Source organism: Lepidochelys kempii, chromosome 7 (genome assembly GCF_965140265.1).
Source record: "Lepidochelys kempii isolate rLepKem1 chromosome 7, rLepKem1.hap2, whole genome shotgun sequence".
NCBI lineage: Eukaryota > Metazoa > Chordata > Testudines > Cheloniidae > Lepidochelys > Lepidochelys kempii.
In genome coordinates, this window is record NC_133262.1 from 1983837 (window position 1) to 1995258 (window position 11422).

At 42.4% G+C, this 11422-nt stretch overlaps 2 protein-coding genes across 12 annotated transcripts in view; one reads left to right on the forward strand and one right to left on the reverse strand.

Annotated features, from left to right (window-relative positions):
- PXK (PX domain containing serine/threonine kinase like) overlaps positions 1-8080 on the forward strand; it is a 64138-nt gene extending 56058 nt beyond the window's left edge. For 2 of the 9 annotated variants that reach the window (XM_073350897.1, XM_073350904.1), the window contains exon 18: positions 2124-3337. In XM_073350897.1, the coding sequence (XP_073206998.1) occupies positions 2124-2320 (197 nt within the window). In that variant the 3' untranslated portion in view covers positions 2321-3337. Of the gene's footprint in view, positions 1-2123; positions 3338-4435; positions 4528-5559; positions 5876-5932 lie in introns of those variants that run through there. The other 7 variants (XM_073350901.1, XM_073350903.1, XR_012159742.1 and 4 more) reach the window with 6 other exon arrangements.
- On the reverse strand, positions 4587-10907 carry PDHB (pyruvate dehydrogenase E1 subunit beta). 3 transcript variants are annotated; one of them, XM_073350907.1, is made up of 10 exons: positions 10824-10907; positions 10513-10575; positions 10123-10230; positions 9975-10037; positions 9863-9898; positions 9431-9716; positions 7784-7894; positions 6923-7014; positions 5671-5812; positions 4587-5005 (listed from the first exon to the last, which is right to left on the reverse strand). In XM_073350907.1, the coding sequence occupies exons 1-10, from the start codon at positions 10890-10892 to the stop codon at positions 4860-4862; spliced, it is 1116 nt and encodes a 371-aa protein (XP_073207008.1). In that variant the 5' UTR covers positions 10893-10907; the 3' UTR covers positions 4587-4859. The 3 variants fall into 3 exon arrangements, with proteins under 3 accessions (XP_073207008.1, XP_073207009.1, XP_073207007.1); XM_073350908.1 differs by lacking the exon at positions 10824-10907 and adding an exon at positions 10648-10742; XM_073350906.1 differs by lacking the exon at positions 10824-10907 and having other exon boundaries at positions 10513-10747.
- Positions 10908-11422: the final 515 nt, after the last annotated feature.

Genomic DNA, 11422 nt, shown 5'->3' on the forward strand with positions numbered 1-11422 from the left:
GTCATTGGGAGTGTTGAGTTAATGGAAATATGGCAGCATGTGGTTCTGCTCTGGTAACTATTGCTTCCCTTAGCCTCTTATCACTTCCGTTCATTGTCCGATAATGGCAGAGTTTTCACCTCTGTGTTCTCCAGATGTTCTCCATGTAAACCTGGCATGACTAAGTGCGATGCTGTATCTTTCACATTCCCCTCTTTCCTGAATATCTATTGATTAGCTCAAATCACCAAAAAGTACCTGGGTGATGGATGTAATCAGACCTCCTCTACCCCTTGCAGAATATGTGGTTTGTGTATTGGAAAGAGTCATCCTGTTATCTGGCAGAAGAGGGCACGCTATAAATAGGCGTGGCAGAATTCATTCTATATATATATTTTTAATTTCAACTGATATCCATGTTAATTTTTAAGCATTTAATTCTTAGAGTAAAATTTTCACAGTTGCGCAGAATTATGCGTTTAAGTTCTTATTTTTATTGATTTTAAATTTTCAGTGGCAGGCAAATATGGGGGTGGCAGACAGTGGGGGAGGTCAGACAATAATTATTTAAGTAATGTTCACATTCAAAAAGTTAAGGCTTTAAACTGTTAACACACACACACACCATCAACATCACGTGTCAAAAATGTAAATACCTTAAACCAAACTAGTTCTCAAGCAGCTTTTTGCCTATATGCAAATTTTGATTATCCATAGAAATATTTTTTCATCTTTGTGTACAGTGAAATTGAAGTTTACCAAGATTTGCTGCTAAAAAATCAAATCCTTCCAAGCCTAACTAAATTTCCCAGCTCTGACTTTGTATGGCCATGCGATGTGGGGTTGCAAGGGAGCATATCTGAAACTCTCTGGCTCTTATGTGCCTGTATATTTTTGATGTAAGAGTGTGAAGTTGACACACTGAGTTACAGAAAGTGAAGCGTATGTGTGATCTAGACCAGTGGTTCTCAACCAGGGGTCTGGGGCCCACCGTGGGGCTGTGAACAGGTTTCAGGGGGTCTGCCAAGCAGGCCAGCATTAGACTCACTGGGGCCCAGGGCAGAGCTGAAGCCCCACCATGTGGGACTGCAGCCCCGGGGCCTGAGCCCCACCACCTGGGGCTGAAGTCGAAGCCTGAGCAACTTAGCTTTGTGGTGCCCCCTGTGGTGTGGGGCCCCAAGTGATTGTCCTGCTTGCTATCCCTGAACACCAGCCCTGGCTTTTATATGCAAAAAAACAGTTGTGGCACAGCTGGGTCAGGGAGTTTTTATAGTATATCGCAGGACCTCAGAAAGAAAAGGTTGAGAACTGATCTAGAACCCAGAATGTAGCAACGCAAGTCAAGATTTTTCAGTGCTAAAAGTGCCACTGGCCAGCACTCTGGTCTCTTTGTGGCCCTTGTAAGAACTTGTGATGCAGTGTAATCTACAAAAGGATATCACTACTCAATAACTAATTTTAATAGGAACTTGCCTTTTTCTATTTCTTAGAAAATGAGTCTTTATACCCCTTATCAATACTTTCATGTATAGCGAATGACCTAAAAACAGAATTTATGGACTGGAAAATCTGGCTAGAGGGAAAAAAACCAGACTTTACAGTGTAGCTACATCTGGGACATAGTAAGAGACTTAATGCCACAGCCCAACTATTTTATTTATTGGGTCTGGCTTTGTGAGATGGGGGCAGACTGCTTCACTTGGTGTTAGCACTAAGAAACAAACCGCAGGAATCAGAGATGAGGGGAAAGTCCTGGAAATCATTTAATTTCATCCCTCAGCCAGCACAAGATTCTTATAATTTGTAGTTGTATGGCCCCTTGAGTCTCCAAGTAACTGGGCATCCAGGGCTTCTCTTCAAAGGTGACTTGGATGATCTCTTATCAGGGGACTGTATAGCCTGCACTTACAGGAGGATGGATGTGATCTCCTAGGTCTTTCTCGCATCTAATTTCTATGTCCTCCTTCTCCACAATCTGATTCCTATTTGCAATACTCAAGAAGTTACATATTTACTTGGGTAAATGACTTCTTTAGTTGATTTATTATTCTAGCAAGGTAGCTGCAATTATTAGATCAGCTTAGTCTTGTTTTTGGTCAGCTAATGTGGTGGTTTCTTGTGTAATTACTGTCTCATTTTAACAGGAGTGTCAACTATGCCCCCGCCGCCACCACCAGCAGCTCCTCCACTCCCTCCTCCAATGGATGGGGCAGTGCATCCTGACCCTTCGCCTGCTGCCAGTGCCAGCCGAGAAGCCTTACTTAGCTCCATTCAAAACTTTCAGAAAGGAGCTTTGAAGAAAGCAGACACGTGTGACTACAGTGTTCCCAGGATCAGCTGAAGTTAACTCTTGACAGCAGGATCGGATATTTTTCCCTTGAACAAATGTCCTAAGTTGAGGCATGATCAGCCACTTCATGGTGGTCTATTATTTTGCAGCTGTTTGTTCAGAGCCATTTCAGCTTTTTCTAGAGAAATTTCTCCTTGTCCTTGAGTAGCAGCACTACGTTGTTTGAACTGCATTGCCATATTGTGGTAACTCTTGACTTCATTTATTCCAGTTAACTAAAGTTCATTTTAAGTGATTTTTGGGGAGGGAGGGAGGTAAAGCCATATTTTTACCATCTGAAAATAGGAACAAATATGAGGATACTGACTCAGTACATCTGATTCCACCCTACCCCTTGTTTCAAACACACTTGAAAATCTAATGTTAGTCTGCCCTATTTTCCTACAATTCCTTGTAGTTGGCACATTACATTTTTGCTGCATCAAAAACCAGCCATTTACTTTAGAAAATTTTTTTAAAAAAAAGCACTTAATCCAAAGTGTAGTACACTGGTGAGGGAACTGTAGATTTAACTCTCTCTATGGCATATTCAACAGTGTAGCATGAATGCTTCTCATGCTTATATGTAACTAATGTTTAGGGTGGTCATTCCAACAGTACATGTAGCTGTTTCTAGTTACCACATGTGCTGGGGAAACAAACAGCCTGTTAATTCAGGCAATAAAATGGGAGTTAATTGGCACTGATTAATCAACACAAGTTCTGGATTGGGGAGTTTTCAACTCAGGCAAATTTTGCATCCATATGAAATTAATCTTGTTCTTGGGGAAGTTGCAGAACACTTTGTTTTAAAATGCTGACTGAAAAGATCCTTTTATTCTATGATTTGCTTAAAACCTTAAACAAATTGCACTTTAAAGGATTATAGATAATCCATTTTAAATTCAAGTACACATCAGTGTTTACTATGCAGAGAATGTCATTGTGTATAAAGTTTCATGTAACCTGTGATATATCAGTCATATTTTTATTAAAATAAATGTCACTGGAATTCCTCCAGTCAGAGAATGAGGGTTACTGCTTTAAAATAAGTTGGGCTGTAAAATAGAGAATCGAATGCAGCAGAAGCTTCTACACCCTGCATTTAAGTGGTAAGTACTGAAATGACAGGCTAGTGCTACATCAGCTTGCTGACTGTCCATGCAAAGGGAAGGAATTCAGCTCCTTGGGTAGGTGAGTGAGGCTAATTCAGTTCCCTCCATGAAGATACAGTTTGGTACTGCATCTGACAGTGACTGATACATGACAACAATGCTGACAGGCTGTGGTGATTATCACTAGCTTCTCCTAAAACCATTGTTCTAGAGGGAAGCACTCTTAAAGTAACAGCACTTGTCTAGTTTCTCTAAAATGACTTCACTGTTGCCTCCTTTTTTAAACACAGCACCTTTGCTATCTACTCTCATTTCCTTATTGGGGTTAGGAGTGGTTTTACAACATCCAAACAAGGGTTCCATTATTTCTGAAGTTAAGATCACTTAGCAATCAAGCTCTCTAACCTCGTACGAGGAGCTGTAGCTCACAAAAGCTTATGCTCAAATAAATTGGTTAGTCTCTAAGATGCCACAAGTCCTCCTTTTCTCTCTCTCTCTATATATTTGTTTTTTTTTTTTAAAAGATCTTTTATTTTACCAGGACTTGATCATGGATTACTCCTGTGGTGAAACTGAGTGGATGAATGAGGAATAATTAAGATTAAAAATTTTTGAACAGGTGCTGCTGTTAGTATAGTCACAGGATTTAAACTGCTAAAAAGGGTTAAGACTCTAAATACTGATCTTCTAAACTTATGTGGAGCAGCTTATCTTGGATTGAACAAAAATAGTCCATACTGACTTATTTCCTCTCTACAATCAGTTTCTTATCTGACCCAGGGAAAGCTCTAGTACTGGACACCATAAGGTATGAAAGCACCTGTACAGCAAAAGGATTTTCTTGAGACTGATCTTGCACACAGTTGGCAGCTCCACAATCATAATAAATTAGTATTTTTAGAGAAACTGCACCTTGAGTCCTGCAGCTCATTAGTTACAGCTGCCAAGAGCATGGGATTTGTTTTTTCTAAAAACTCACCTACACCCATTCTTCTTTTCTCCACCAAACTAGGGCAACCAATGTACTGCAGCCAGCATCTCTCATTGGCCCTTGCAATTTACCTCTCTTCTCCCCAAGTTCCACAGAAGCAACTCAGAGCACAGGTGACCCTTTATTTCTTTTACCATTTGTAAATGGCACAGAGGGAGGCTTATTTAGATACTGTTTTCCTAAGGCTTTTAATACAGATTCACACTTTACAGACTCAGTCTGGCACCCATACATGTAAGTGTGCTTAGCTCAGTAGAAGAAAGTAGCTGAGAGGGTGACCCACTAAACACAGATTAACTACATAAATACATTTAAAAGGTCACCTGAACTTTTCCTTCAGTACAAAGAGCTCAATAGAGCTATACAACATTATGAGTAAGTGTGTGTAGTCCATTCCATTAATGCTCTTAAGACACACTTTGGAAGAGCACCATGTATATACAACCTAGATATTTAATATTTTCTTCACTGCAAATATGATATCTTTCACTTGAGGTAAGCAGTTGTCTTCCAAAATCTTTGCATAAGGCATAGGAACATCTGCACCTGTGAGACGCACAGCTGGAGCATCCAAATAGTTAAAGGCAGGTCCTGGAATAGAATAAAAAGGTCTTAGGAAAGGCCAATGTATTTTTAGCTACAGCTTTCATCAAAGGAGTTAGGGTCTCAAAGTGATCCATGGGCCAATCCCTTTACTCCTGGAGCCGACCTTTGATGTGTTAACCCTAAACCTATAGACATTCTTGCTTAATTCTCACCATCTTCACACATTCATGATGCATCTGATGAAGTGGATTCTAGCCCACAAAAGCTTATGCCTAAATAAATTTATTAGTCTCTAAGGTGCCACAAGGATTCCTTGTTGTTTTTGCACCTTCAATGAAAGTTTACCGGGGGGGGGGGGGGGGAGCGGAAGATGTGTGTCCCACATTCCCTTCTAGGGCACGTTACCAGGTTGCCTAACTCACTACCACCTACACAGCCTCTGCAAGCTCTGGCTCTAGGGGGATAGGCCACAGTAGAATAAAGGGGCAAAGGTTTTCACTGGTATGTGCTTTTGTTAAGTTAAATGGTTAAAAGTCTAACAGAAAACCTGAACCTTGATTTGACTAGAAATTTCCTTCTTTTCCTTCCCACAAAAACAGTTGTCTGGAGCAGCTCATGTATCATGAGAGTAGTATGTTTAAGGTTAGTGAGCTAACTTTGGAAACATACAATACAAAGTTAAATAAGCTTCAGAAGCTATTATGACCTACCTTCCATGATCCTAGCACAAATTTCAGCTCCTACTCCAAACTGCGGCCAGCCTCCTTCCACTGTTATAAGATGATTTGTCTTCACAACACTGGCTTCTATACTTTCCACATCCATTGGTCTAATGGTACGGAGGTTTACCACCTTAGAGAGAGTGTTAAGTGTTTTATTTTTGCAAGAGGTCCTTTAAGCCTATCTATAATTGCGTAAGTGAGTACTCTAACCTTTAACTTCATCTTATTACTTTGTTCTTATCCTCTCAAGGACAAGTGGCTAAAGAAAGGCAACACTTCAAACTGAGATCTAGGGCATTTCCTCCAACGGTGTGTATTCGGCAGCCATTATTTTAGCTATCTCTTTCCTCTGCAGAGGTACCTAAATTCTGTATTTCAGCTGTAGTCACACCCACAGTACAAAGAGGAACTACTCACTTTGTTCTAGGATAGGATGCTTCTACCTGCATGTAGAGGACTAATTTTAGCCACATCATCATGCTACAGACTCCTCTCACACCCTCCAGCATGTCGGAAGTCTGACTTTCTGGTCATCCCCTCCCTTCATACAGAGGTGTAAGCAATGAGCCTTGCACACACATTCACTTGTGTTTCTGCTTTAAGCCTCCTTGGATCAAGGCAAACAATAGCCCTTTCACTGTCTCTACGTAGTTTAAAATATGAACACACGCACAGAGCACATCCGTTTACCTTAACTAAGTGATTTTAAGACCAATTAGTGAAAGGGCTAGATGCTAGAATCAATATAGACTTGACCTATATCAGTATGGCTTATAGCCTGTTCCTAAGAAGCTAGATCAATATAAGCCAGACTTATACTGATTTGAACGTCTACACAGCCTTTGATTTAACTGAATCAGTTAAAAATAAACCCCACTTTAAACTGCTACAACTGTTTAGACAAACCCCTGGTCACCTTTTAGGAATCCCACTAAATGTCATCCTGCCTAGCTGCAGCACTACTGCCATGCATAAACAGACCCTCTCAAACACAAGCTTCCCTTTTGTGATTTTGACTTACATACATGGTATTAATTTGGCCCCAGCTCTATGATGGGAAATCAGGGGATGGCAGATACATGCAAGGAACACATTTGTCTCCATCATTGTTTAAATCAGTGATGAAAGAGTACTTTGAAGTGCAAACAGTTTACTAGACTTAATTTTGCATGGCCTTAGTTCAATTTTAAAAACAGTAAGGAATTTCTTCACTAGAGACTGGAATCCTCCCATAACACACCTCACACTCCACACCTTCTTTGACAAGTACAGCAGCTGCTTCCAGACAGTGTCCAACAGATCTGGAGTGTGACACTAAAGTAACATGGGTTCCTGAAACACAGAAGTTGGTGATGGATCAAGTTACATAAGAGTTAACTACAGAAGTCAGGGTGTGGGAAGATCTAAGTAGCTATAAGTAGCCTTATGAGCTCAAGACAACACAGTCCAGTTTTGAAATAGTAAGTACATAAGGACTGAACATTGATTTAAATGGACTTTTTTAGTCTATTCAGAAGTGATTTATACATTAGGAATAGCCTGAAATTCAACATCTGAACTCATCCTGAGTTTGCGTATTTGAAGCGTCCGACACTTATACTCTGCATGCAGAATGAGTAGTAGCAACTTGCATGGTATGGCTATGAAGTTCTCATCACTGCAAACGAACTTATGTATAATAAGAAATTTGAACCACTGCAAGTTTGTTCAGCACCTCAAAGGTCACTAAGATTCTAAACAAAAGTGGTTGTCTACATGCAAGGAAGGAAGAGAAATGTGACAGATTTCACTCAGCAGCACATAGGTCTATTACCTGGTTCATTCCAGTCTTGATCCAGAATCGCACCTTTTTTCTAACAACCAAGATATTGTGACCAAAAGGATGGGACCAAGTGATGTTCTGTTTTATTAACATGAGGTTAGTACAGTATGTTAGAAGTTGAGTTTGGACTTTAGAATTCTGTCCCTTTAAATATTTTCCTATTCCACAGGAAGAGAGAGTGTTTTGTATGGGAAATACGCTATTAATTAAAGCGACCCAACAGAGTAGGAGAATTTGAGGATCAGATTATGTGAAGTGTTAAGAGTATTCTGAACTTACCTTGCCTTTCTATTTTGGCTTTTCCAATAGGAACAAGAAAGTCCTTTGACTGAGCTTCTTCTGACATTTCAAAAGGGACTCCGTACATCAATTCATTTTCCAGCATCACAACTGAAAAAACATCAAGTGCTTACTTGGTTAGTTTGATGCACTTCTCCAGATGAAAGCACTATACAGCATCATCCAGCCTCTCCTCCCTACTCTACCCTCCCCCCAAATTCCTAAAGTGTTAGGGGGCTCCATGATGCTAAACTCAGCTTACTTACAAGAGGGTGAACAATAAATGCAATAAAAGCATAGTTTGGGTAGCATATTTGTATCAGCATGAAAAATGACTCAGTTAACCTGAGCCGCTAGACTGTTTTAAAAGTTTGACTAAATGATCCTGTTTGTTAACATGGTAAAAAACAAAACAAAAAACCCCAAAAACCGTAAGTTTGGTGATTTGAGATATTCAGTTTGGTAGGCAGAAGCCTAAGACCTGATCCAACCACCTTTCCTATGAGCAGTCCCATTATTCATGTGGGAAAGAATGCAGGAAACTAGTTCCTTAATAGGGCAATACAGTATTAACTTTCTTTTTCTACTTGGTCACTACAGAAATTAAACATCTGGATCTCCCTATTCTCACTCTAAATTGAATTTAAACAAGAGGAACTAGGGCCAGGAGTTTGTGTAAGATTTCTCCCTTTAAGTTCCTGGAAGTCTGCAAAAAAGTCATATCATGTTTTAGGAAGATTTTAAAAAAGAGAACTTTGACATAATGGAACTCTCAACAATAGTAGTTAAACTCATTTGTATAGGAGACAGAACTTTCCCAGGAGGCGAGTCTAATACTCTGGAATGAATTCCACCAGGAACTAAAATCTATCACAAGCCATACCGCTTTCTGCTCCAAGTGCCAGGCACATTTCTCTGACTTTGCATTTTCTAATATAAACACAGAGTAATAGGTATTTATTAAAGACACAGTACCAAAACAAGACACTCCACATGCTTCTCTCTCTGGAGAGAGGAGGAGAATCACCACCAAGTGATAGATGCATAGTCATTTGTGCCTGCTACCATTAAAGCCACTGTATGCAGCATGCGCCCTTAAAATTCCCAAGTTCATTGTTATGGTGTTAGTCTTTAAAAATCAATGCATCAAAGGTGCCCGATACTACAGTGATTTGTGCGGTATGGTTAATGGACAGAGTAACTTTGACTTTTCTATTCTATGAATGTAGATTCAACAAGACGGCACTACTGAGTTAGTAACTAGTAATTTATAACTAGGGGAGTTAGAAGCTTGTGTGTGTAGTTTGTTTATCTGGGACACCTCAACTTCAATAGTGTTAATTTTCTGTGAAGTTCTTAACCACGCACTGAAGCTTAGCTGGGAAAGGCATAAATTGATCCTATAACTTGTGTTGAAGTCAGCTGCAGATACTCTATGCTAGGAAAAGTGTGCAGAGACACCCTAATAGCTCCTATAAGGGCATGGAGAATCTTTGCAATAAAGCAGTGATTTTAAACAGTTTAGGAGTTAATCAAATATTTAAATTTGCTTTAAAAAAAAATTCATTCAGAGACTAATTGGAGAATAAGTTTAAGCAGCTAGCGCTTAATCATTAGACCATGGTATTTATAAAAAGTTCCATTCACCTGGATTGTCATCCCGGACTGATGCTTTAAGTAGACCTTTTGCATCCTCTGAACTCCAAGGGCTGACTACTTTCAGTCCAGGACAATGCCCATACCAAGCAGCAAAGCACTGTGAATGTTGTGCTCCTACTCCAGCTGAGGCACCATTGGGACCTCTGAAGACAACTGGGACAGGCACTATGCCTGCAGACATGTAAAGTGTCTTGGCAGCAGAATTTATAACTTGATCAATTGCTTGCATGGAGAAGTTGAAGGTCATGAATTCACAAATCGGCCTCAACCCAGCCTGTTAAATTAAGACAGCTATATTAGTAGTTAAAACACTAGTTTAACTATCATAATAGCAAAGTATTTTGCATTTAACATTTTTCTGTTAAATGAATTAAACCAAGAGAAAACTGATCCCACTTCAAAGTGTCAGAAATTACTTACCATAGCAGCACCTACAGCAATTCCTGTAAAGCCCATCTTAAAAAGAAAAAGAAACGAAGAATGAGTATGACTACAAAAAATGAGGGAGGAGGGATTGCTAATTTATTCATACCTCTGATATAGGAGTATCTATTATTCTCTTGTCTCCATATTTCTTCCAGAGACCTCGGCTAACCTGCAATTAGCAAAGAAAATCTGGGTTGCTAAGATTATATTTCCAAATACTAGTTAATTCAGTTAATAAACAGGAGTCCCCTCACCTTGTACGCACCATCATACTGGGCAACTTCCTCTCCCAACAGAAACACCGTCTCGTCCCTCTCCAGCTCCTCATCTAATGCCTGATTTAATGCATCGCGGACAGTCACCTGCGGAAGACAGATCAGCCGCTCAGGGCAAGTCTGGAGCGCAGCAAACCCGCGGCTCCCGGAGAGCGGCCGCACGCTGCCCCCCCCCCCCGGCCCGGCCCCGCCCCGCCCCCCCGCCCCCAAAACAGGTGGCGACGCCGCCAGCGCCTCGGCCAAGTGACGGACCCGGGCCCGCCCCACAACCCGCCGCTCTCCGCGGTGCCACGGGCCTGGCCCGTTCCCAGCCCCCGCCCCGGCGGGAACGGGGGGGGCTGCCCCTCCCCCCCCCGGTGACCCCGTTACCTGGGCGGCGGCCGGCGCGGTCCCGTGAATCCCGCGGCGCAGCTGCAGCAGCCGCCCCAGGCCCTGCGGAGAGACGGGGACACGCGTTAACACGGAGCCGGCGGGGCGGGGGCGGCCGGCCCGGCCCGGCCCTACCTGCTGGGGCCCGCATCGCACCAGCCTCCTCAGTGCCCCTGCGGCAGCCGCCATCTTGCCCCTGCCCTCTGCCTGTCGGCCCCCTACGTCACTGCGTCACACCCTGTCTGTCCAATCAAAGCCGGGACCGCCCCGTCACTGCCCGGCAGGCGGGCGCAGGGGGCGGAGCTACTCACTGTTATCGCGAGAAGAGACAGAAGCGGCCGCAGGGGATGGCTTTGCCTCGCTTCCGCCCTTCGGCGCATTGAGCGGGTTCCGCCAACCCGCGGGCCGAACGTCGTCTTGCCCTGCGAGTACGGTGAGCGGCTTGGACCAAAGCTAGTACGGAGACGCCATCCTTTACAGCTTTGCCTTCCCCGGAGGGCAGGAGCCCATGGAAGACTTGTCTCCAGCTGCTGATGTTGTCAGACTTCGCTGGTTTGGCCTGACGCTGGCCACGCTGGATTTCAGCCTGGTGGGTGCAGGGAACACTTCAATCTCTTTGGTCATTGGATTACAGACCTAAAAGTGGCAATTCTTCAACAAAAAAAAATTCAAAAACAGACTGCTGAATTGGAATTAATTTGCAAACTGGGTACAATTAACTTAGGCTTGAATAGAGACTGGGAGTGGATGGGTCATTACACAAAGTAAAACTATTTCCCCACGTTTATTCCTCCCCCCCCCCCATTGTTCCTCACGTTCTTGTCGACTGCTGGAAATGGCCCACCTTGATTATCACTACAAAAGGTTCCCTCCCTCCCCACTCTTCTGCTGGCTATAGCTCACCTTACCT